Source organism: Protopterus annectens, chromosome 1.part1 (genome assembly GCF_019279795.1).
Source record: "Protopterus annectens isolate FY-2018-M chromosome 1.part1, PAN1.0, whole genome shotgun sequence".
Taxonomy (NCBI): domain Eukaryota; kingdom Metazoa; phylum Chordata; order Ceratodontiformes; family Protopteridae; genus Protopterus; species Protopterus annectens.
In genome coordinates, this window is record NC_056726.1 from 1,385,397,577 (window position 1) to 1,385,424,205 (window position 26,629).

General features: G+C 42.0%; 1 protein-coding gene across 2 annotated transcripts in view; it reads right to left on the minus strand.

Annotated features, from left to right (window-relative positions):
- NCOA7 (nuclear receptor coactivator 7) overlaps window positions 1–26,416 on the minus strand; it is a 334,866-nt gene extending 308,450 nt beyond the window's left edge. For both annotated transcript variants that reach the window (XM_044082180.1, XM_044082173.1), the window contains exon 1: window positions 26,236–26,416. In XM_044082180.1, the coding sequence (XP_043938115.1) occupies window positions 26,236–26,402 (167 nt within the window). In that variant the 5' untranslated portion in view covers window positions 26,403–26,416. The remainder of the gene's footprint in view (window positions 1–26,235) is intronic.
- Between the last annotated feature and the right edge of the window lie 213 nt (window positions 26,417–26,629).

Consider the following 26,629-nt stretch of genomic DNA (forward strand, 5'->3'; position numbering starts at 1 on the left):
CTTTATTTTCTGCACATTCAGAAATTATCATCATTTTCTGTTTCAGCAATCCCATAACATGTTGTTGATACTTGAGCATATGAAACTGGCAGTTTAAGGCCCTAATTGCCAAGGTTGCAGATGTATAAACCTTTTTTCCCCATCTATCCAGTGCCCTTGAATCTCTGTCACAGGGGGTAGGATTTTTTGCTGTTGAGGCCTTAACTCCCTTTAGACCCTGTGAAATAGTTTCAGGATCAGCAGCAGGGTTTCTAAATAAAAATTTGTGTGAGTCAAGGACTGTAATATCTGTCAAGCGTGCTGGAAGCCGGAGGTAACGAGTCAGGGGTCAAGCTTGACTCCGAAAACGCATCATGCTGAGGGAGAAGGAAATCCCTGAGCCTCTTTTTTGATTCTGAGAAATCTTGACTCTCCCAGTGAAAATGCTCCCTCAAAGTATGCAAGGTTTCTCCAAATGAATAATCCTCAGGAGGTGATGCAGATGGTATAGACTCCTCTGCATCAGAATCCTTGTAGGGAGGTATAGATAATTCCTGATCAGAAGAGGAATCAGAAGAAATAGAAACCTGATCTGAAGATTCATAATCAGTGTCTTGCCTAGGCCTCTCATCAGGAGGGGGATGGGAACCCCTGATCAAGGTAATAAGGTCTTCAGCCATTTTGATCATCTGTTTTTTAGGCATAGCGGCCTATGCACGTGGCTCATGCATCAGTTTTTTTGTTTTAGAAGTTGCTTTTGTCTTTGGTTTTGCAGCTGTCATCGGTTTGATATAAAAATGTTGTGGCCTGAATACACCCTCAGAAGCCGGTGCCTGCTCAGCGGCTCCGGACCCATCAGAGAGAGATACACCCCCACATGGGTCTCGGTAGGGGCGTGTGACTCGAAAGTAGCGGGTATCAGGGGCTGCAAAAGCACCTCACTGAGTACCGGCAAACCGGCGACTGACTTAGGAGAAGCTTTGTCGTCGGTTTTGGACCTCGACTGTCTCTGTCCTTTTCTTTGCGTTTTTTATGTACTCCGGTAGTCGGATTGCTATCCGACGACATTTCTGGGTAGTTAAATCTGTTTCCAAAATACTGTGAGGCAAAAATATACCGACGCTTAATAGTGTGTTGGTTAAATCTAGCACAAAACCGACAGCCAGGCACGTTGTGATCAGGGCCTAAGCAAGGAATACAGTATAAATGGAAATCCTTACGAGGTATTTGTTTCCCACAAGTAATACAATTATTACATTTTGCTGACATCGGTATGGAGCAAGAAAAAAAGTTTCCCCAATGGGGTACTTAGCTTTAGTGTGGACTTCGGTTCTGAAACTCAAACTCAAATATTTCAGGAGTCGGCCGACCAGCACTTGCGAAATGCTTCTGCTTCGGGCACCGCGCGGCAAGAAAGACTAAAGAAAATGGCGTTGGCTGCTTGTTTTATACCCCTGACGACCTGACGTCTTGGAAGAGGAGACAGCAACCGACGCAGGACCCAAGACTTTGCAATTCAGGCCGAGTGAGCGCAACCTGCCAGCAGATTACCCAAATGTAATGACTGCAACAGTGAAACACGAAGAACATCCTGTTTAAACCCCTGTAATAAAACTAACGAGTTAACTTCCCAACAAGCTAACATTAAATTAGCAAAGGAAGGAGCTAGCTTGACCCTCATAGGTACACCTTTAGTGTGATGGAAAATAGTGTTATTAAAATAAAAATAATTGTTCTTCAATACCAGGGAAGTGAGAATACAAACAGTGTTAATCCTGTCATCTGAAAATGAAGTATGGTCAGATAGGTATTTGCGTAAAAATTCTATCCCAATATCATGTGGAATATTTGAATAAAGGGATTCTATATCGAATGTGACAAGAATAATGTCCGGATGTTGGGGAGGTTTTTATACAGTAGATTAAAAAAAATCCCAGGAATCTCTCAAAAATAGGGTGAGTTCTGTACAATTGGGTTCGGTACTAAATCAATATATTCTGCAATGCCCTCCATTTTGTTTTGTTTTTTACTGGAAACTATGTGCTTAAAAGGAGGCTCTACTTGATTCTTATGAATTTTGGGGATCCTAAAAACCTCCCTAAATGTGGGGCAGTGACAGTAATAAACTTAGCTTCCATGTCTGAAATATGACAGTTTTTAATAAGAGAGGAAATGGTTTTATCAGTTTAAAAGTGCGTTTTACAGCTGACATGTCAACAGAGGAATAATATTCAACAGAGGAATAATATTCACTATTGTTTAAGTCCATTAATAAAGTCTGTGTATATTTATTCTGTTCCATTAAAACAATGCCTGAGCCCTTGTCTGCCCTCACGATTCCAGGGATTTATCAGTAGTTGAGACTTTAGAGCTAAAAAAAAAAAAAAAAAAAAAAAAAACAAAAAAAAAAATATATATATATATATATATATATATATATATATATACATATATATGTATGTACTTACTTTTGATCGAGAAAATATCAGAAGACTATTGATTAAATACACTTTAAACTTCTATCAAGGAAAAGCAACGTAAAAAAACAAAAATAAAGACAAAATAAAACTTCCCACAATAGTATATTGAGCTTTCGTTCCTTTTAATGTATCGGAGCATCATCAGATGAATCAAATTACAAGGGTCCAGAAATATAAACAGTAAGAAGAGGATTATGATTATTACCATGAATCAAATAGCCAATAATAAAGAGAGAACACTGCTCATAAGGCAACAAGGGCTGAAACAAATGTTAATGTGCTGTAGAGCAGTATACAAAAATGACATCAAGAAGTAAAGTAAAACTGACAGTAAGGCCTTCACATAGAAAGGACATGTTAAAAACTTTACTGAAACCATTTCAAGGCGCATTTAAGATTTAAGTCTTCATCGAGTCCAGGAAAAAAACTCTGCTTTCAGGCGTAACTGCCATTTAAGTTCCTGTACTTGTAGTTTGCAGTCAACATCTGCAAAAGATTCTTTAACTTGCTCCAGCACAAAAAATGTGAACATGGTAAAGTTGGGGCAAACTAAGCTACGTTTCCCCAAAGCATTTGAGTGGTCCTTGTTTCTAATATCAAAGTTATGTTCCTTGATCCTGTCACTAAGTCTGCGAACAGTCTTTCCAACATTGAAACAAGAACAAGTAGAACAAATAGTATGATAAACAACCATAGCAGAGTTACACTCAACTGCGGTGGTGGTGCTGCGGTAGCGTTGTCACCTCACAGTAAGACGTTGTCCTGTTCGATTCTCAGCTAGAGCGTCTTCTGTGTGGAGACATGCGTGAATGGGCGTACCTTCGTTGAAGGTTGTGCATCAGAGCTGGTAACTCGGCACGTAAAAATCTACTGCCAATCATTAGCAAACCGGAGTTCCGCTGTGGTGACCCCTAACCGGGAAAAGCCAAACGACACAAGTAGAGTTACAATCAAAATAGCTAGAAAAAGACACTAACATTACAATGAGAGAAAGCATAAAACTTTCCATTGTAGATATGGTGACAACAAATACACTTGCCATACTTGGACATACCAGTGGGTTTAGAATCGTATGTTAAAGGCGACAATTGAAAAGAAATATCTTTATTTTAAAAAAAAGACTTCAAAGTCTTGGTTCTTTTAAAAGAAAAAGAAGGCTCTTTACCCAGAGTAAACCTAATAATAGGATCACTTAAAATGATCTTCCAATTGTTCAATACAATCTCCCTCCGGGCTTTCATGTCCCTACATATTGTTAAGGAGAAACTCCATGAATGCTCAGAATAAGCACCATATTTAGAAGAACTGGTAACTGGAACAAAACCAAATCTCAAAATGGGTCTGAACTTGGTGTACCTTTTGGATCGAATTTTTCCTCTGATAGAATTATTTAAACCCAAAGGGTAATTCTTTTGTAAGAATAACTGAGTGAGAAAATCAGACTCTCAAAGGCATCATCATCACTAGTTAACCTTGAAACTCTTATAAATTGCCCCTTGAGAACATTCTGCTTCATGAAAAAAGGGTGAAAACTGTTGAAATCAAGGTAATTATTCCTGAGCGTATCCTAATTTTATTTTGCTGATTTGGATGTATGCTTGGGGTCATTGTTGTGTTGAAAGGTGAAATTCCTCTTTATCTTCAGCTTTCTAGCAGATGCCTGAATGGTTTGGACCAAAAGTAACTGGTATTTGGAACTGTTCATAATACCCTCCACCTTGACTAAAGAACCACTTCTAGCTGAAGAAAAGCAACCCCAAAACATGATACTGTCACCATTATGCTTCACCGTGGGCATGGTGTTCTTTTGGTGGTGTGATGTGTTGTTTTTGCACCAAACATACCTTCTGGAATTGTGGCCAAAAAGTTCAACCTTGGTCTCATCAGACCATAACACATTTCCCACATGCTTTTGGGAGACTTGATTTATTGTTTTGCAAATTTTAGCCAGGCCTGGACATTTTTCTGTGCAAGAAAGACTTCTGTCTTGCAACCCAACCCCACAGTCCAGACAGATGGAGAACACGGGAGATTGTTGTCACATGTAGTACACAACCAGTACTTGCCAGAAATTCCTGCAGCTCCTCCAGTGTTGCTGTAGGTCTCTTGGCAGCCTCCCTGACCAGTTTTCATCTTGTCTTTTCTTCAATTTTGGAGGGACATCCTGTTCTTTGCAACGTCACTGTTATCCCATATTTTCTCCACTTTTCGATGACTGTCTTCACTGTGTTCCGTGATATATCCAATGTTGTGGAAATTTTTTTGTACCCTTCTCCTGACTGATACCTTGTAATAATGAGATCCCTTTGATGCTTTGTAAGCTCTCTGCGAACCATGGCTTTTGCTGTAGCAGGCAACTGAGTAAATGTCAGGAAAATCCTACTAGGACAGCTGAACTTTATTTGGGGTTAATCAGAATCTCTTTAACTGAATGTTGTAATTAAATTAAAAGGTACTTCAACAAAATATTAGTTTAAGGGTGTGCACATACAACAAAAATTACTTTAAGGGTGTGCACACTTATGCAACCAGCGTATTGTACATTTCTTATTTTTTTTAATTTTTTGCCCAACAGATTTGTTTGTTTTTCAATTGAATTGTACATGTTATAGGTCACATTAAAGGTAAGAAAAGTTTGGAGATGATTTACTGAGGTCTCATTTTTTTATTTCAGAAGAACCTGGCATTTTAACAGGGGTGTGCAAACTTTTTATATCGACTGTACATATTCCTGGTACTGGGTTTCCTGGCCTCCTGCAGAGCGCGTCCTCAGAAAAAGGTGCCCATCACACACCCACAGTGTCAGGTGAAGAGTGGACAAATGAGGTTGGATGAGAGACCCCCTTGTCTTGTGCAAGTTGGTCCACCCTGTGAGGTAACTTGTGGTGATTGCCCCTGGCTAGGTGCAGAAGAAGAGGGAACCAGCACTGTCTGGACTAAAAGGGAGTCACCAACAAAATTGTAGGAGAGTCTTGCTTAATCTTGAGCAGGACCCTGAGTATAAGAGGAAGGGGAAAGGAGGAGTAGAGAACCATCCTCTTCCAAGGAAAAGAGAGGGTGTCCACCCCTCCAGGCCATAGGTCATGGGAATCAGGTGCAAAAAACAGGAGGTTGCTTGTTCAGAGGGGAGACAAAAAGGTCTAAAGGAGTACCACACTGTGGACAATGTCCAAAAACAAATCTCTGTGAAGCATCCATTCAAGAGCCTGTGTTATGGACCTGCTCAGAGAGTCTGCTACAATATTGTGCTCTGAAGGAATATAAACAGCCTTAACAGTCATCAAATACAGGCAGCTAGATTCCAAACTTGAACAGCTAGCCAGCACAGAAGGTAGGACCATGCCCCCCCCACCCCCTTGCTTGTTAATGTACCACATCACTGTGGTATTGTCTGTGAAGATTTTGAGAGGTCCTGGAAGAAAAAGCGTATGAAAGGCTTGAAGGGCCAGCAGGAGAGCTCTTATCTCCTTGATAGTGAGGTGGTTGAGGTATGGGTCAGAGACCCTGCACCTTGAAAGGGCCAAAAGAAGCACCTCACCCTGTGTCTGAAGCATCCAAAAAAAGTTCCTAAGAGAGTAGTGGGGCTGAAAAGCAAGACCCAAGTTAATAGACAGCTGATGAATCCACCACTAAAGCTCTAGCTGGAGGCATGGAAGAAAAAGAACTAGAAAGTCTAAAGGATGACAGTGTTGAAGCTGGACAGACTTTAGGAACCACGGTAACTTTCTCATATGGAGTCTGGCTAGAGGTAGCATAGGAATGATGGAAGCCACAAGTCCCAGAGCGCTCAAAAGTTCCATGGCTGTAACTGAGACTTGAGGAAGAAGGCACTGAGAAAAGGTAATTAGAGCAAGAGCCTTGAGTGGTGGCAGTGAAGCCAGCACAGACTGGCTGGAGCCTGCAGCCAAAAACATGATCCTGAAAAAGAATCAAGACAGATTTCTGGAAACCTATCGTAAACCCTAGGCTCTGCAAAAGGCAAACAACATAGCGAAGGTGTTGAGAAAGAAGTACAGGAAACAGAGTCTGAAGGGACAGCATCCAAAAAGAAGGAATCTTCAGAAAGGTGTTGAGCTGAGAAAAGTCCAGAACGGGCCTTCAGGTGCCTTCTTTCCTGGGAACCAAAACTTTCTGGAATAAAACCCTTCCCTTCCTGGGGAGTGGGACTGCTTCGATGGTACCTTGAGACAAAAGGTCCTGAAGTACTTCCTGAAAGAATGGCAGCTGTTAATAAGGAGATCGGGGAATGCCCAAAAAAGAAGGAAGGGATTTCCACACCATAAAGTACCCCTGATGAACAGTGTACAGAACCCAAGAATCCGAAGTGATCCTTAACCAACTGGGAAGGGACAGGGAAAGACAGAGATAAAGGGACATGACTCTGAGTGGAGGGAAGCAGATAGACAGAACATGGCTTGTCTGGAAAAGGAGGTTTCTGAGTAGCAGGAGTCCAAGCAGACTTAGCAGTAGGAGCTCTTCTAGAACCTAGGCATATTAATACAACCCACCTCCCTCATGTGCATTTTTAGCAGTAGGAGCTCTTCTAGAACCTAGGCATATTAATACAACCCACCTCCCTCATGTGCATTTTTAACTCTTGTACCTTTGGGAGAAGGGGGAGACTGTCTACAAACTAAAGCAGGCTTAGAGTGATAATTCCTCCAACATTTAGGAATAGGAGAAACAAAAATATGCTTCAGTTCCTGCAAGACCTTACCCTTGTCTGCAGGGACTTAAAAGCTCATCAGCTGCAGAACCAAAGAGATTTTTATTATTAACTCATAGGTTCATAGGTAGGTACTAGGCTATCAGCCCTGGGGCCTACATAAGACTGGCCAAAAAAGTTTCTGGCTTTCACCACTTGAGAAAGTTATTTTCCTGCACCCCTGTCTAGCAGGCCCACAGAAGTGATCCCCGAGGTGAATTTCCTATTTCCCATCCAATTGTCGAGATTTTTCTTACAGAGGGCTAATGAGGAGCTTTGCTGGACATGAATGGGTAGTCTGTTCCAGGGCATGGGAAGTCTCTGGGATAGGAATTTATCCTTCCAGCATGTTCTGTTTATTGTGGTGGCAAGGTTTAGGTCCCTGAAGCATGTGGCTCGAAGGGATTGGGGTTTCTTTTAGTGTAGCATGTCCAACAGATCTGGGTTTGACATGGCTTTGTATGTTAGGCAGAGGTCGCCTCTGAGTAGGCAATAAGCAACGGAGTAGAGCTGGAGTTTTTTGAGACGGTCTGCGTATGGCATCTGTTTGAGGCCGGTAATCCTCTTAATAAGGTATTTCTGTGGCCTTTCTAGTTGTTGTAGAGGTCTTGTGAGGTACATAAAAACAGGGCGTTGTACTCTACAATGGGTCTAATGAGGGAAGAGTAGAGAGGAACAATGACCTCTTTTTTCCTGGAGGTGAACCCTTTTGTGATGAGGTATACCATATAGAAGGATTTCCTGACTACTGTGGCGATGTGATTATTAAAGGAGAGACTACTGTCCACCTGTGTCCCAAGGTCCCATCACATTTTCAGTGTTTAGTAGGCTACCGCCTATGTGGTAGTTCATGGGTACAGTGTTTTTCCCAAATGGGATGACAATGCACTTCTTAGCATTGAACTTGAGGCCATGACTTTTGACACCAAGCATCAGTCTCAGTGAGGCCCCTTTTGTAGAATGTCCACATCATTAGGCAATTCTATTACCGCACCTAGTTTGCAGTCATCTGCAAACTTCGTTAGCCAAAGACCTGCTGTATTACCCTGGACTTCTGAGAAGTAGATGCCAAACAGGAGAGGACCCAGAACTGAGCCCTGTGGTACTCCACTTGTCACTGGTCTGAAGTTGGATTTGGAGTCAGCTACTTTCACTGTGTGGGTTCTGTCAGTGAGCCAGTTGGCCACCCATCTTGTGACATAGGGATTTATTCCCATCTATAATTCCAGAATGGGGGATGGTGTAGAAAGCCTTGGTGAGGTCAAGATAGGGTGTGTGCACTAACTTATCCTTGTCCAAGGGTCTGATGACTGCTTTAAAGAAGTCAATCAGGTTTAGTAGTCATGACCTACATTTTACAAACCCAAACTGAGTGGGGTCCAGAGTTTGGAGGTTACCTATGTCCTTGTTTATAAGCTCTAAGATACATTTCGTGGCCCTGCAGACCAGGCTCGTCAGGCTAATGAGGTGGTAGCTCCCGGGGTCCGTGGTGGTGCCCCCTTTGTGGAGTGGGATAACCGTCGCTGCGCACCATTCAGTAGGCACAAAGCCTGAAGTGAGGCTATGATTGAACATGGTACTTAGGTGAGGTGCCAGTTCGTTCTGCAGTTTATGCAGAACGCAGCCTTGGATGTTGTCAGGTCCCATGGATGCTGTGTTCTTGACTTTGGAGAGTGCGGTCTTTACTTTTGCGGCTGTGTTTACAAGGGCTCTGCATTCTTCTGGTACAGTGATGGGCCCTTTGGAGGGTGACGTTTGCACTGAACCTATCTGCCAGGATGTTGGCATTATCAGTTGGTTCTGTACATCTAGTGCCATTGTGCTGCAGCTCAGAGCAGATCTGAGTGTCACCATTAAGATTCTTGACACAGCTGTAGAATGCTTTGTGGTTGTCTTTAGAATCAGTGGCAATTTTATTTTCGTAACTAGTTTTGGAAGATTTTATGAGGGATCTCAGCTTCTTACTGAGGCAGACCAGGGAGTTCCTGCAATAAGGGGATTTTACCTCTTTTTTGCAACAGCTTCTTCCTTCTGTTGTAGAGTGTGTTTATGGCAGGAGAACCACCAGATTGGCTTCCTTTTTTTTGGAGGATAGCGTCTTGGTTCTGTTGGGGATGGCACGATCCATGCACTTGTGTATGTGCTTATCCAGTGCATTTGTACAGGATTCAGCAGTTGTACCTCTATTTTCTGTCTGTATGGGTGTCGTGAAGCTTGCCACTTCTGTCTTAAGAAGCATGAAGTTGGCTTTGGAAGGTTTTTATGGTGGTTTCCTTAATGGGGGGTGTGGGCGGGATATTAATGTCTAGGGCGAAAAGTTTGTGGTAAGATCTGACCAGCGAGGAGTTGACCTCTGGTGTGGAAAATCAGTTGCCCATATTGGTAATGACCAGGTCCTGGATACTGCTGTCCCTGGTGGGGGTATAGATAAGCTGAATCAGGGCGTTGGAATTTATGAATTCCAGAAAGTGTTGAGCAAATGAGTTAGTACACGAGTAGTTTTCCCAGTTGATGGTGGGGTAGTTGAAATCACCCATTATTAGGGTATTGTGCTGTACCTTAACATTAACCAGTATATCAAGAAACGTGTAGTGAACATCCGGGGGCATGGCAGGAGATCTGTAACGAGCTACAACCTTGACTGCAGTCTTGCCCAGTGTTAGTTGCACTTGGATAATTTTGGATGCATTATCTTGAGCAACTAGCCTGGAGGTGTGGATATCCTTCATGAATATGGACATGCCTCCTCTTTTACTATTTCGGTCCAGGTTAGGTGGCTGACAGATGTAGTATGAGTTATAGCCTGGTAATGCAGGGGTGCTCTCTGGAGCCTTGAACTAGGTCTCCATCACTGCACAGATGTCGATGTTCTCCATTTTAAGAAGTACCTCGAGTGAGTGCATTTTGAGGTTTAGACTTCTAGCACTGAGTAGCATTACAATCAGATTTTGCTTGCTTATACCGGCAATGGTGGTGAGTTTGCCATTTGAACCTTGCCTAAAAATAGCACTAAAGGGGTGGCAACAGCCTTAGCCAGTATCTGGAATCCCAGGGGCGACAGGTGCAGGCCATCTCTGGCATAGCATTGTGGTCTGTTGATCATGCCGTCCCATGCAGATAGACACTGGATCCCCTAAGAATGACACCAGAAGCTTAGCCAATTGTTGAAGTCAAATCATTTTGTCCTTGTATTGTGGTATCATTCTGGGCTATGGCAGGATGCTACTCAGAGCTAGGGACATACCTGCCTGGGCTACATGATCCGAGAGCTCCTCCATGTCTCTTTTCATGTAGTCCAGGGAGGTATGTCTCAGGTCATTCACACCAACATGGACAATGACAGTGTCATATTTGTACTTGTTGTGGAGTGACCTGAGTGCTTGCGTTATGTGGTGGATCCTGGCACCCGACAGGCAGCTGACAGTAACTTTCTCCTTGTTTAGCCTGGTGAGTGGGACATCAGTGTGCCTGACTACAGAGTCACCTATGACTAATGTTTTGGGTATGCTGTTTTGCCTTATGGTCTGAGGGTGAGTGGCACACTGATTTTGTGGGCTATGTGGCATTTGGGTAGTGTTGCGGGGTGGTGGTTGCTTGCGTTTCAACTTTGGAGGCCTCTGTTGTTTGGGCAGATTTTTATTAAGAGTCTCCGCGAATGTAGGTGTGTGTTCTAGGCTACTGTGTGTGGCGTTAGGTGGTGTAGGTTTTGATGGACTAGGTGTTGAGTGTGGTGTGGTTCAGGTGTTTACCTTCTCCTCTTGACTGTCTAGTACAGTCTTGGCTGGAGAGAGCTTGGCTTTCAGTTTGGCTACTTAAGTGCATTTCTCACAGGTTGTAGTGTTGAGTGACAGGAGGAGAGGGTTGTTGGTGTACATGAGGCAATTGCTACATTGCCCCAAGATGCCCAGATTCATCAGGTGGACAGGGGAAAATACATGGAGCGGACCCTTGGACATGTCTGGATAGGTGCTTATTAATTTAAGTACTAAAACTGTTTTCCTCCTAACAAGTAAGGAAAGTTGAGTGCTGCAGTAATTTGTAAATTTAGTGCTTGCAATGCGTTTTGAACAAGTGCTGAGCACAAGGAAACGGTTTTGAGTCTAAACTAGAAGAACCCCAATGGAGCTCAGGGAGTTTGCACTGTAACTTCCAATGTTTGGAGCCTAAGCCTTTTGACAGAATCAAATTATGTCCCCACATTTTAAACAAACATTCATATCTCTGGAACCATAGGGGTTATGAAAAGTATAAATGGCAAACACTTCAGCACAAACTATTTTTATACTGGTAGTAATCTTTAGGTTCTAGGTCATCAACAAAATTTTATAAGTCATTGTAAACACAGTAACATTACATTTGTGATTATTTGTAAACAACTTACAATATCTCCGCAACCAAGTTACACACATACTGTCACAGCAGCATATTATTCATCAAGCTGAGCGCTTTCTTATGAGGCTAAGGAGTTGTGTTTGTGTTACTTGGTTGTTGAGATATTTAGAAAAATCTGAACATTGTATTTATATAAATTAATATCATAAAAACAGTTCATATCCATTTACCTGCACTAGATGTAGGTCAAATATTAATGCAGCTGAGTTTGCCATTGTGCAAGCTCTAAGATGAAATATTTTAAAACCTTGTACATAGCATGGTTTTAGAATTATTGATGCAAATATGAACAAGCAATATTTGATGCTTAGAGGCATCAGTAGGAGTTAACTACAGATGCACCTGGAGGCATCACGTGGATGTAATGAGTTAACAGGAGTATCTGAAAATTTAGCCATAATTATCATCAGGCAAAGGCTGGAGGTGTAGCCAAGAGTAGTGCATCAACACAGAACTAAAGGCAGCAGCTCTAGAAAAAGCATTAGCAACATAATGACTACATTTAATAGAATGATGAGCCACTTGGGAAGAGGAGCTAAAAAAAGAGAGGGCGGAACCCTTCCCCTCATAATCAGGAAGGTCAAAGACAACCTGAGAGGCCTGAGAAAGAAGAGTTAAGACATACCTGGTTATATGGGTCTGATAATTAATAGCCAGAAAAAGGTGTACACTCCTGCTACCCTGGCCTTTTTGCTCAGTCATTCCATTGCCTTACTGTCCTTGTCAGAAGGAAGGAATTTAGTAGAAGGCAAGAGCTTCAAAGGTTTGTCAGAAAAGACAGACACAACAGAACAATCAGTACAGGGACATTTGTAGATAAACTTACATTCATCAGGCACCTTATATAACCTGTCAGACTTTTTAGGGGCTGGAGGTTGGTTATCAGGAGCCAGAGAAGATATCAGCCCTAAAGACCTGTGGAGGTTTGGACACATACCAACAATCAATGTAGTGGGAATCTCCTCATGAACAAGAATCTGTGAAACAGCCCTCGGTCCCCTAGATATGATTAGCTGAGGTTCCCCCTCCACATCCAAAACAAACATCTGCAGAGCTCCCGAGGACGTGTGAAGAGCTGGATCCATGCTGGCTTCCGATGTGGTCGGGGAAGAGTAATCCAATGGAACAAGCAGATGATCCTCCAGGCTTTCACCAGCCTCAAGAGAGACGTTCGGAGGAAGTCAGTATGGCAGCCAAATTCGACCTAACCTTTTTGGTCTTCTTGGCAGATGGCTGACCTTCAGGACAGGATGATTTCGCTGTAGCACCCTGCACCAACAACTTAAGACACTGGCTCTCCTGGTAGATAGACAAGGAGGAGAGATGACTATACAGGGTCTTTGTAACAAACACTTGACAAATCAAGCACTTCGTAGGGTTGTGAGAAGCACCCAAGCAAAAGAGAGACTGTTCGTGACAGTCCTTATGAGGAATCTGTCTCCCACAGTGACATTTTCCCTTAATGGATGACATGTACACTCGCAAACAATAAGAAAAAAACAATGGGGCACTTATCTGATAAAGGCCTCGTAACCAGCACAAATGAAGCATTCAGATAGACATTCGAAGATGGTGCCCAGACTGGTGGCAAAGTTGTTCTGAAGTATGTATATGTACATCCGTAGTCACTTTTATGCCCTACTCCTTGAGCAGGGTGCATACATGTGACGTAGGACATCTATAACATCCTAAGGCTTTGGTACATTGGCCGGACATTGGGCTATCCTTGGCTGGGGATCCCTTTAGTGAAGAATACTGCAACAGTGATATATTAAGACATCTACTATTCTACAGATAATATGCAAATATAATGATATACTTCCGAAATGGGGTACTTATCTGGACAATGGAAGCCAAGCTGAAGTGATGGACTGCCTATGCTCACTACTCACATTGAAAAACACTTGTTTCTTCTCATGCTGTAGTAAGAAAGAAATACAGATGTGTGCAGACATCCCTCTTATACTATAGTCATGCTGATGTCCAAGTGGGTGGGTGGAAAGCTCTGTATGTCAGGCCAGTTGATGAGCCTCCTTTGGCAGAAGTTCCAAAGTTACCACTACTGCATTAGTGAAGAACAGATCATACGGTAAAAAATATATATATTTTTTTAATAACTGAAACCAACTTCAACATTTAATGCCTACTTTAAAGAAGAAAGCAAGACTGTGTAGCAAAAAAAGACAAATCTTATTCACCTAACCTAGGAAAGGCTTGGTGTAAGTACAGTACATTTAGAGCACTAGTGTGAAGCAAAACAATCCTTGTGTACAAGGTGTCAAAGTTAACTAAATTCCTTTCTGCAACCCATCTAGTCACATTACACAGCACACTGTACAAATTTCTCTTTAAAAAAATTCTACTAAATAGTGAGACAGTATCATGCTACCACTTAATAGCAGGATATAGGTTACCTCTGCACTCCTGACAATTGGTTTTATGAAGCAACTCTTCAAATTTTCCCTCCCATTAAGTTCTTCCCATTTCTCCTTCCCTCCTATCACACCCCATCCTCTTCCCTCCCCTTCTTATCTCATCTATCAGTACTTCCCCTGCAAAGCAATCATCTTCTCTACACTCCTCCCACCCACCTCCCCTTCACCAACACCAGCCAATAAGCCCTTAGCTATTCAACTCTAACTACAGTAAACTCTCAGTTAACCGGAACTCAAGCAACCAGCACTCTCAAGACACCAGCAAAAAATATTGAAGAAATACAGTACAATTTTCGTGTGTTGTACTTTCTGTCCCCCCTGCAGAAACATACCTTACATTTTTAGAGTTTTAAAAAGAAAGAAAGGAATAAATTCCCTCTCTCCCCAACCTGAGAACAGTCAAACCAAACAAATAGTACTGGGTACAGTATTAATCAGGCCTATTTTTAATAGTAACTCTCAAGCAACCAGAAACTACAGTTATCCAGAATCTACCAATCCCCATGGGTGCTGGTTAACTGAGTTTACTGTAATTACACCTACAAAATTGCATGTATTATACCTCATTTCCCCATCCTCCTGTAGGATCTCTCCCAACATACTAAACCTTATTTTCTACTTTATTTCCACCTGTACTCTAACTTACATTACTACTTATTTTATTCCATCTCTACTCTGTCTTACATTACTACTTACCTAATTTTCTCCACTCTTTTACTTTCTCTAGCTTTACAATTGCCATATACATTTTTACTAACTTAAAACTCAACACTGTGCTTTCCCCTTCACACTATTTTCATAATATTCCTATTCACCTCCCTAGGCATATAATCCACCTCCCTCATGTGCATTTTAACTCCTGTACCTGTAAAATCATCTATCCATGCCTTACCGCTTGATATCCACATAGACAGTTTCTCTAACATTTCAGCCACACTAATTGAACTTAACATTATTCACCTCTCTAAAAATCCAGTTCCTTCCCACCACTAACAAAACTAAACATATACCCTACATAGTCTCCAAGCTTACCAATAAAGCAAGCCTTCTTTTCCATCTCATAAACCATCTCTTCAAACTTTACCAGTGTGGGGATATTCACCCCAATCCTGGACCTGCAAAGTCACCCATATCCCACCACCCACCCACCACTAAAGATTTCCTACTAATAACACTAAACAATTTTAGCATCTGTGTGACGACTGGGGAGAGATGGGCGAAGGCTGCCAGCCTAGTCAAATAGAATTTGATATATAATTCTGGCATTTGTAAATAAATGTAAAATACCGGCATGTTTTCTTGAGTATAAAAGAACACTGTGAAATGTGGAACTGCAAAATATGTGAAAACACTGCACTCTACTGGCCCACTGAAGCATGTTGTGACCCTTTCATATTAGAATTCTGCTCCAGTGAGTCTGGATGAAGGTTTCATGCCCATTGTTTTAAGGCTAAAGTTTATGACCAGAATTTACATGTGGATGGTGCTTTACTGCTCTGGTTTCTGCTAGAGTATACATGTGAAATGACTTACATTGTTGTAAGTTTCTGAGCAGGTGTTAGCTTGCTAAATAATGCAGTTTGTGGCCTGAGAAAAACCTAAGTGTCAAAATGATGTAATTTGTGAAGGCCTCAGCAGAGCTGTTGGTTAGTGTTTAAAAACTATTGTTCAGTGAGAGACTGGGAGCATTTTGATCTTGGATATCTAACTCAGCACTCTGCCTAAGCTCACATGTAAGTTTCTAGCACTGTGACTTCTTGTAGGAATAGTTAAAGCTAGTAAAGATTAAGTAGGTATTTATCTTTGAAATCAGACCTGTCCTACTGTATTATTTTATGTTTCTGTGTGATCTCTGAACTCTTAGATATCTCTGTGGTGTAGTAGTTTTGTCTTGTGTTTTAATTATTTATTATTAAACATTTTAAAAAACTTTACCTGTGGCTGGTTTGTGTAGAGATAAGCTCTAGTGTACATTGCACATTTATAGAGGTTATTGTAATAGGCCACTCTAAAATAAGCCTTAGACTGTACAGTCACATTACCAACTGGATAATAATATTGTACAGTAAAAATTGGACACCCTTTTAAAGGGCCTTTTAGTAGCTGATATTATTAGCTGGGTGGTGGCAGGGATTACTACCGTATGGTCTGGGTAAAGGGGCACAGCTGGAGAATCGGTGTCAGCCTTTCCCAGGAGTGTCTGTGAAGTTGTACAAATACTTATCTTAAAGTGTGTGTGTGTGTGTGTGTGTTGTGTCAGCTACTTGGGCAGGGACACGAAGCACTGATTTGCAGGGACACGAAGCACTGATTGGACAGAGAGGGTACTGGAGGTTTTAGTTTGCCCAGGTAGGCTGAGACCGGGACCCTATAGCTGTGCCAGTGGGGAGTCTTATTGGGGACCTGGTGAGCAAGGGAGCAACCAGCCCCAGACTGACTGTGATCTCTGTGTGCACTTAAGGGAAATTGTACTTTACTGTGAAGGTTTTAGCTTGCCCAGGTAGGCTGAGACCTGGACCCTATAGCTGTGCCAGTGGGGAGTCTTATTGGGGACCTGGTGAGCAAGGGAGCAACCAGCCCCAGACTGACTGTGATCTCTGTGTGCACTTAAGGGAAATTGTACTTTACTGTGTGTATTAGTTATCCTTTCCTCTCTTCTAGGGGATGACCTCCCTGGTGTGAGTGGTGAAGATTGAGGCTCCTTGTTTGCTGGGCCAGGCATGGTCGTTACAATCTGCAATAAAATTACTGAATTTCGCTCATGGCTTGCACACTGCTCCCCTGATATAGTACGAATTACTGAAACCTTGCTAAAACCACATACTCTAGATATTGAAATAATCTTTCCAGAATATAATATTTTAAGAAATGGCAGAATCCATAAAAAAGCAGGTGGTGTTGCAATATTGCAACACCTCTACAATAACCCCCCTCTCTAAACTGGTCCCTTCTCTTGGTAATGCAGAACTTCTCTTCGCATCCCTACAGATAAACAATTCTAAATACATATGCACTGGAATAGTCTACACACCCCCTGGTCAAAATATCCCAATACTAGATGATTTTATCTCCTGGACTACCTGCAATATTACCAATGGAACCATTATTATGGGTGATATAAATATCAACTGGCATAATCTAATCACTGACTCCCCAATAAATAGCATATACCTACATGGCTTTACACAACTTATCACTAGGCCTACAAGAATGCAAAATAATAATCAACTTGGTTAGAACCTTAGACCGGATGCTAGTAACAGATCCCCACAAATATTCCAATTCCAGCACTCTTCCAAACACCCTAAACAACCACTTGCCAGCATATACCTATAGAACCCCTCCTCAACAGCCTAAACCCCATACCTATAAAACATCTAGAAATTTAGCCAAATTCAATCAACTATTTAACATACTAAAAACCATAAATTAGTCCTTATTACAAACATTACAATTAGAAGACGTTATTAGACACTTCAACAAAATCTTCTTAGATACTCTCAATAGTCTATCTCCTCTCCATACCAAAAATACTAAAATAAACCATGTCCCCTGGCTCACAAAACAATTACTGAACAGAGACACAGCCTGGAAAGAATGGCATAGAAATAAAAATGAAACCAACCATTTTACAGATTAACAGCTTTGAAATAAAGCAAAAAAAAGTCATTGCTGACAAAAAAATCTCTCTCAACAATTATCCAATAATCAAAAAAAATTCTGAAAAACTCTCTCAGCACTCCTTAGCCCTGAAACTTCACAAAACCCATCACTAGCCCAAAGACCCCATAACATAGAGCTGCCATGTTCAACTCACTCACACTGACAGTATACTTAAACTTGCCAATTGTTCTACACCTAATACAATCTAATCCTAGCAGATTTAGTTAATTGGAAACCCAACACATACACCTCCCCTTCTCCATGGAACTTCTACAGCTAGCCCCACATCTCCTACTTTCTCTCTACAATCTGTACCTACCTCACTAATACACAAGCTTCTTAGCAAAGTAAAACCTTGTTCCCTATCCACGGATAACCTTCCATCAGATGCAATACCCTACCCAGTTAACATTCTAATCAATAGATCTATTTCAGAATATGATGTCTGCACACACTGGAAAAAAACATCTATTAGATGACAACCTCCTGGCACCTAGCACTACCACTACACTACGATCCTTCACAGATACCATGAATAAAGCTATAGACATTGGCCAACTAACATCAATAATCCTTCTATACCTACCAAAGGTCTTCGATATAGTGTCGCATTATAAACCGTTAACAACAATTATCAACTCTAGGATGTTTTCAATCTGCCCCAAAATGGTTTTCCAATTATTTAACCAATAGACAGCAATGTGTCAGGTGGAAAACTAGTTTGTCAAAATACCAATTTAATAGAACAGGAGACCCTCAAGGATCCATTCTCTGACCCTTGCTTTTCAACATTTTTATTAACAACCTTCATACTGCCTCCCTTCAAAGTACACTTATCCAATATGCTGATGACTCCACTATTATCTCCTCCTCCAACAACTTTCAACATCTCCTAAAAATTAAAGGATGCCTTCACCTCCACTGAAACCTGGTTAAGTGAAGTACAATTACTACTAAATCCTAACAAAACTCAGCTTCTCGTCTTCTCACCAAAACCTCTTTCACAAGACTTCAAAATATACTCTCAAAACAACCAAGAAATTTAAACTGTATCTCAGGCTAAGTTACCAGGAATCATTACAGATGATAAACGTACCTTCAAACAATATATACTTCATCACTATTAAAAAAAAAAAAAAAAACATTTCAAACAAGGTAGACTCTATAGACACAGTTTATGGACAATCTTACCAAAAAAAAAACGCTTGCCAATACCTTCCTGCTCCCTTCCCTCTTGTATGGTACCCCCATTCTGACCATCCTACATACATCTCTAAAGAACAAACTTCAATCATGCTATTACAAAATAGCCAAAGTTGCAACTGCACCACTGTCAAGCTCTCAATAAACTAAATTGGCTAGAATTCCCCCATCACCACAACTTTGTACAGCTATCTCTATATTACAAAATCATCTGTAAACCAGACTGCTGATCTTCCTTAAAACCTACCCTACAGCTCTACACCCCCTCCCAAAACCTCTGTTCCACTGATAAACAGTTTTTAAATGTATACAAACCTAACAAAAGAGTTGGTCACAGCCTCTACTCATATGCCATTGCAAGACTATGGAATGCCTTACCTCCAAACATCAGTGCCATGAATTCCTTTAAGACTTACAAAATTACACTACGCTACTTTCCCAATTCTCACATATGTCCTTGCTCTATAAATTAAGTCTACCATACTTAATCTATCTCCTCTGACTCCATCTTACCCTTCCATACTTTATTTCATCATCAACTATTCTCCTTATCCCATTACCTGGAATTTTGTACTTCTCTGTTTCTTTCCATTTCAGTCACTGTATTTCTCCTGAACTGCTTCAAATACAACTTCTTATCTTATTCTACTATCCCTGCTTCTTTGACAAATCTCTCACTACATTTTTCTCCTAAATCCCTCAGAATATCTATCACCTTAACCACTCTAACTTTTCTCACTATAATACCCTCCTATATCTCTTTCAATACCTATCCACATTTACCTTCTTACCTTCACCTTCCTCTCCTTCGAATACCCTTACTTCTACTACTATCGCTGTGCAATCATTTTCTCCTCCCTGTGGCTTGCTTTTGTCATTACTTAACTTATACCCTTACACATTCAAAGCAAAACAGAAAGCACAGTTTTGTACCTACCATAAATGTAGATGTTCGAGTGCTAATACAGCTGCAGTCATAACAGATGGGTTCTCCTGCTGTCAGGCGGGTCCTCGGTCGGCCGAATTCCAAAGACTAGGTCCGGCGTCGGTTGTCGTCGCTTCTTCCCTGACGTCTAAGTGCGACAGGGGTATAAAGGAACCAGCCGACGCCATTTACTTCAGTTTTTCTTGCCCCAGATGTAAGGTGCCCCCAGAAGGAAGGCAATACATAAATTTGTGTAATAAAGCAATGCAATATAATCAAAATACAGTAGTTGCAAGCAAATACACCATAAATGAATACCCCAAGCAGGTTGTATGAGGAGGTGTTAGCCAATAGGCCTGTCCCAAGAGGGGAAGGAGAGAGGGGAAACCTGGACTGCAGCTGTATTAGCACTCGAACATCTACATTTATGGTAGGTACAAAACTGTACTATGTTCATCGTGCATACAGCTGCAGTCATAACAGATGGGTAGAATCCCAAAGCTAAGAAAGGGGTGGTAGGCACTAGGTGGAACTAGGAGGAGCCAGGATGCCCTGCAAGACTGCAGTGGCAAAGCCTGCTCTAGTTTTGGAGTATAATGGTAGGTGGTAGTGCTTGGAGAAGGTATGCACAGAACTCCAAGTGGCTGCTTCCAAAATATCTTTGGTAGGAACTCCTCTGAGGAAAGCTGCAGAGGTAGCTGTGGCCCTTGTGGAGTGAGATCTGATGCCTGTAGGTACAGTTTTGCCATGAAAAGAATAGAAAAAGCGTATGCAGTGGGCTATCCATTTTGAGATTGTCTGTTTGGAAATTGGCTTTCCTTGAGCTCCTACAGCATAGGACACAAAGAGCTGTTCTGATTTTCTGAAAGGCTTTGTTCTGTCCAAATAATAACTCAGTTGTCTGTGGATGTCCTGTCCAAGGAATGTAGTAATCTCTCCCCTTTGTTTTGAGGATTAGGATAAAAGGTAGGTAAGTGTATGGCCTGATTCAAAGCTACCCTGGATACCACTTTAGGCATAAAGGACGGGTTGGTTCGTAAGGAAACTCTGTCCTGATGGAAGATGATAAAAGGCTGCACAGCCATGAGAGCTTGTAGTTCTGAAACTCTACGAGCTGAGGTAACAGCCAGAAGGAAAGCTGTTTTCCAGGACAAATATTGCAAATCTGATGAGGCAGCTGGCTCAAAGGGAGGTAAGGTCAATTTTTCCAGAATGAAATTGAGATCCCAAGCAGGTATTGGTCGTTTCCTTGGGGGTCTTAGATTCTTAGCCCCTCTGAGGAACTGTCTTAAGAGAGGGTGAGAGAATAAAGGTGGATCAGTGTTGTATTCTGCAGAAATGGCTGAGGCATGGATTTTGATGGAGGAGAATGAAAGTCCACTGCTTAGCAGCTCAGCTAGATAATGTAGTATTTGAGGTAAATTCATATTTCCAGGATCCTGGCCCTTTTTCTCATTCCAGACACAAAACCGTTTCCATTTTGCGGAGTAAGCTTTTCTAGTTGACGGCCTTCTGGCCTCCAAAATGACATCCTGCACCTCCTTGGAGAGTAGGGTCTGTTGTGATGCTAAGGAATCTTCCATGCGGCTAGATTGAGTGTTTTTAGATGGCTGTGAAGAGTTTTGAAGCTGTGCTGAGTCAGAAGAAAAGGCATTAGAGGCAGGGTCCATGGTGGGGAATGCGTCAGGCTCCTCAGGAGTGGGTACCAGTGTTGTCTTGGCCAGTCTGGAGCAATGAGAATCATCTTTGGTCTGTCTGCTCTGGTTTTCAATAGAACTTTGGGCAGCAGAGAAAGAGGTGGGAAGGCATAAACTGTCACTGATGTCCAACTGAAAGAGAGAGCGTCCACTCTCCAGGCCTTTGGATGGAAAATCCTTGAGCAGAATTTTGTCAATTGGTGATTTTTGTGGGAGGCAAAGAGATCTAAGTCTGGCCTCCCCATTGCTTGGATACTTTTGGATGCAACTTCCATTCGTGTGGATCAGTCATATTTCTGCTTAGGTTGTCTGCCAGCGTGTTTTCCTTGCCTGGCAAGTACTGTGCTTGTAGTTTGATTTGTAAGTCCATGGCCATGTTCCAAAGTGACATGGCCAGTCTTCATAGGGAGTATGAATGTGTTCCTCCCTGCTTGTTTATGTACCACATAACTGTGGTGTTGTCCATTCTTATCAATGGTTGACCTGGTTGCAGAAGGTCTTTGAAAGCTATAATAGCATTTATTACTGCTAGCATTTCCTTTTGATTGATGTGAAGGTGCTTTTCTTTTTGGGACCATTTGCCCTGAATGCACCGATCTGTCATGTGCACCCCCCAGGCGTAGTCCGAGGCGTCTGTTGTGATGACTTGATTTGCTTGAGGCTTGCTGAATGGAAGACCTGTGTTTGTTTGGCATGCTTGAGCCCACCACAGAAATTCCTTTTGTAGACATGGAATTAGTGGTATTATTGTTTCCAAACTGTGGCTGTGTTGAGACCATAGGTTTTTCAGGTACCACTGAAGTTTCCTCATATGCAGCTTTGCACATGCGATTAGTAAGATAAAAGATGCCATGAATCCCAGAGCCTGCAGGATTTTCCTTGCAGTCAGCCTGGTGCAATTTGCTAGTGCTCTGAAGTATTGAGTCAGTTGCCCCTGCTTCTCTGGCGTGAGGTAGGCCATCTGGGTGTTTATGTCCAAGTTGGCACCCAGGAAAATTATCTTCCGAGAGGGTATTAGCCTTGATTTCTTTTTGTTGACTGTGTATCCTAGAGAGTTCAACAACATTATTACATAAGCCAGATGTTTCAGAAGACTGTGCTTGCTGTCCGCTTGGATCAGGCAGTCGTCCAAATAGGGGTATATTTGTATCCCTTGAAGTCTGCAGTAGGCAATTACTGATGCCAGGCATTTAGTGAATACTCTGGGCGCAGTAGATAAGCCAAAGGGCAATGCAGAGAATTTGGCGGTGGAAACAATGAAGTTGGTGTGTTTGTCTTTGGAATAAATTCTTTTTATTTTCATCTGCATCGAGTATTTTGTATCTGCATCGAGTTCCTGGTTTGTGCCTCATTGTCTGTTCTATCTACACTGTGGTTGATAACTTTTTCATTCAAGTGGATTCCTGCATTGGAGCCAATTTTTCTTATTTGAGTGGACAATGCAGAGAATTGATAATGGGTTGAACCTGCAAGAAATCTGAGGTATCTTTTGCAATTTTGTCTGATTGGGACATGCAGGTATGCCTCCTTGAGGTCCAATGTTACCAGCCAAGACTCCTTGCCCAGCATGGGAAGAAGCTGCTGTAGAGTGAGCATCTTGAATTTTGGTACTAGTAGAAATGTGTTTAGGATGGATAGGTCCAAAATAGGTCTCCAATCTTTTCCCTTCCTTGGTACCAGGAATAGCCTGGAATAAAAACCTTGACCTTGTTCGTGCGTAGGTACCTCTTGAATAGCTTTCATGTCTATGAGATCTGTAATTTGCCTTTGTGCCTCTGCCCTTTGATTGTGTGGCAGGTTTGGCATGCCTCTCATTTTTGGAAGGGTGTGAAAATGGAATCTGTAGCCTCTGTTTATAATGTCCAGGATCCATTTGTCTTTTGTGACAATATGCCAATTTTTTGAAAATAATGCCAGTTTTCCTCCTAAGGGGGCTGCCATTTGAGTCTTGCTTGGCATGCAAAGGAGAAAGTCTTTGGGTTTGCTTTCTGAATGATTGCGACTTATCCTCACCACCTCTTTGTGTAGGAGCTTGCCATTGTCTGCCTCTAAACGATCCTTGGGATTGTCCTCTGCCCCTCGGGTGCCTGTATCTACCTCTTTGAGGTCTGTCCGTGGCTGGAAAGGACCAATTTTTGGAAGGCCAATTTCTACTGAAACGTGGGGGTTGTACCTGTAGAAAATCTTTCACAGTTTGCATTGATTTAGCCTTTTCCTCCATTTTCCTTAATACCTCCTCAGCATTAGCACCAAATAATACATCCTTTTGTAGTGTGGCATCTAGTAATTTAGCTTTGACATGATCAGGCAAGGTTTGTTCCTTGAGCCAGGCATGTCTACGTATGACTATCCTGTAATAGCAGCTCTACATGAGGCCTCTAGAGCATCAAAACCAAACCACATTGTAAGGTATGCTTACCCACTTGTTCTGCACTATGCATCAAATCCTGCAACTCCTTCAAGTCTGGTTGTTCAGGTTGTGACATTTCGCTTTTCAATTGTGATAACAAAAACTGTTGGTATTTTAGCATATGGAACTGACAGTTTAAGGCCCTCATGGTTAAGGTAGCCGAGGTATATACCTTTTTTCCCCACCTTTCTAAGGATCTGGAATCTCTCTCGGAAGGTAATGGATTTTTAGCAGTGGAGGCCTTAATTCCCTTGGGGCCCTGTGAGATGGTTTCTGGGTCAGCAGCATGGCTTTTGTATAGAAATTGGTGTGAGTCAGGAACCCTGTAGTACCTGTCAGGCTTGACTGGGGCTGGAGGCAGAGAATCCGGGTTAAGGCAGGCCTCCGAGTAAACATCATCTAGGATGTCCAAGACAGGAGGTATAGCCAGAGGCCTGTGCTGAGGTAGCAAGAGAAATTCCCTAAGCCTTTTCTTGGAATCTGAATAATCTTGGTCTTCCCAGTGGAAGTGTTCCCTTAAGGTATGCAAAGTTTCCCCAAATGAGTAATCCTCTGGGGGGGGATACAGAAGGAATGGACTCCTCTGCATCAGAGTCTTCAAAAGGGGAGTAAGAATGTTCCTGATCATCAGAGTGCTCTGAAATAATGGAGCCCTGATCAGAGGAGGGGATTCTTCCTCCACTCTGGGCCTTTGTCCGTGGGGGTTGAGAACCCTGATAAGAGTAATTAAATCCTCAGCCATTTTAAGCATCTTTTTTAGGCATGGGGCCTGGAGATGGGCCCTGTGTAGCTTGTCTCTTAGAATGCATGGCTGCTTTAGACTTAGTGAAAGCCTTGATGGAAAAAGAAGAGGAAGGTCTGAAGACACCTTGAGTGGAGGTAGACCTGTCCACATTTTGAGGTTCAACGCCAAGAGTGGCTTCGGTATCTGTAGTCGGGGTGTGGGCCGAGGAGCCTGCGACCTCAGGCACAGGAGACACCGCCAATGAAGTGTCGTCGGTAGTCAGGGGCTGCGTAGGCGCCTCGCTGAGAACCGGACCACGTGTAGTCGGCTTAGGCGTGGTGACGTTAGAGGCCGCGGACCTCGTGTGTCGGTCCTTATCTTTGCATTTTTTAGACAAAACTGGAGTCGGAGTATCCGACGACATAATATAGTTAAATGTTTTTCCAAAATAATGCTGGGCGAACTCCGCCCGACGCTTAATGGTGTGTTTGTTGAATGTAGCACAAAAGCGACAGACCGAGACGTCGTGGTCTGGGCCTAAACAAGGTATACAGAGGGAATGGAAATCCTTATGCGGTATTTACTTCCCACATGAAATACAATTATTAACTTTGTCTGACATCGGTCTGAGGCAAGAAAAGTTTCCCCAACGGGGTACTTAGCTTTCAAGAAGACTTTGGTTTCAAAATTTTCGTAATTTCAGGAGCTGGCCGACCGGCACTTGCGAACTGCTCCTGCTTCGGGCACCACGTGGCAAGAAAGACTGAAGAAAATGGCGTCAGCTGGTTCCTTTATACCCCTGTCGCACTGACGTCAGGGAAGAAGCGACGACAACCGACTCCGGACCTAGACTTTGGAATTCGGCTGACCGAGGACCCGCCTGACGGCAGGAGAACCCATCTGTTATGACTGCAGCTGTATGCACGATGAACATCTAACTCTGCTCTGCCAGTAATGCTCATCTCAAAACTAGAATTTTAGACAACTCCTATAATTTGTTGCAACTGCTATATTCAAGACAAATTGTACTCTGTCTACAGATATATGTATGCTTATGTTAACTGTAAAAACTACTAATGCTTGAATTTGTATTAGAAGCTATATAATATTTATATATAACTGTTAATATGTCTGCATTGATTCTGAAGCTTTTCTCAATGGGCCTCCGCTAAAAATGGATTCCTGAACTTTCCCAATCATCTAATGTCAATAAATAAATAAATGGTACATATTGTTATATTATTCAAATGTAAAGCAACAGCTTGCTTTTAAATCAGATTCTCAAGTGATACCTCTCTGCACAGACTGTGTACACAAACTCTCCTTTCTGATCACTTCTACAAGTTTCTGTAATTTATTACTGTTCAACCACAGAACTTTTCCACACCATTAAATGAGCTATATAAAACCACACAAAAACATTTTTCACTTAAATACAAGCAAAATTAAAGTGGATAAAGCTTTGAGATTATTATCAGTTAGTGAATACCCTGCTTAAGTGTCCATATATTTTTTAAGGCAAACAGCTCAAGACAGATAAAGTAGTAAAATTTACAACAAAGCTGCTACTAATTATCATTCAGTTTCTCATGTCTTGAAAGATAATAAAATTATGTCCTTACGAAGGTAGCACATCTTTGAGTTTCATATGAGAGATGTCACTGTAAAGTGCTATGGAGACTATTTCTTCCATTGGACAAATAAGCCCATACTCTTCACACCCATTTTCTATGACCAAGGGATCGGATTTGTGAGGGTCAAACATGATGTTGTTTGGGGTGATGAGCATGACTCCTCCAACTACACCCTAAAATGGAGGAAAAAAAGCAGTTATTCATTGCTACAGGTGAGAATGTCAGTGAAAGAAAAAATAAAGTTATTAAATTCATGTGCTCATAAGCTACCAGTTTTTTTGAAAAAGTACAGTTGTGTACACTTACCATAAATGTAAATGTTCGAGTGTATTCACTGTTGCACACTTGGGTTATCTGCCTGCAGGTAGCCCTCATTCGGCCC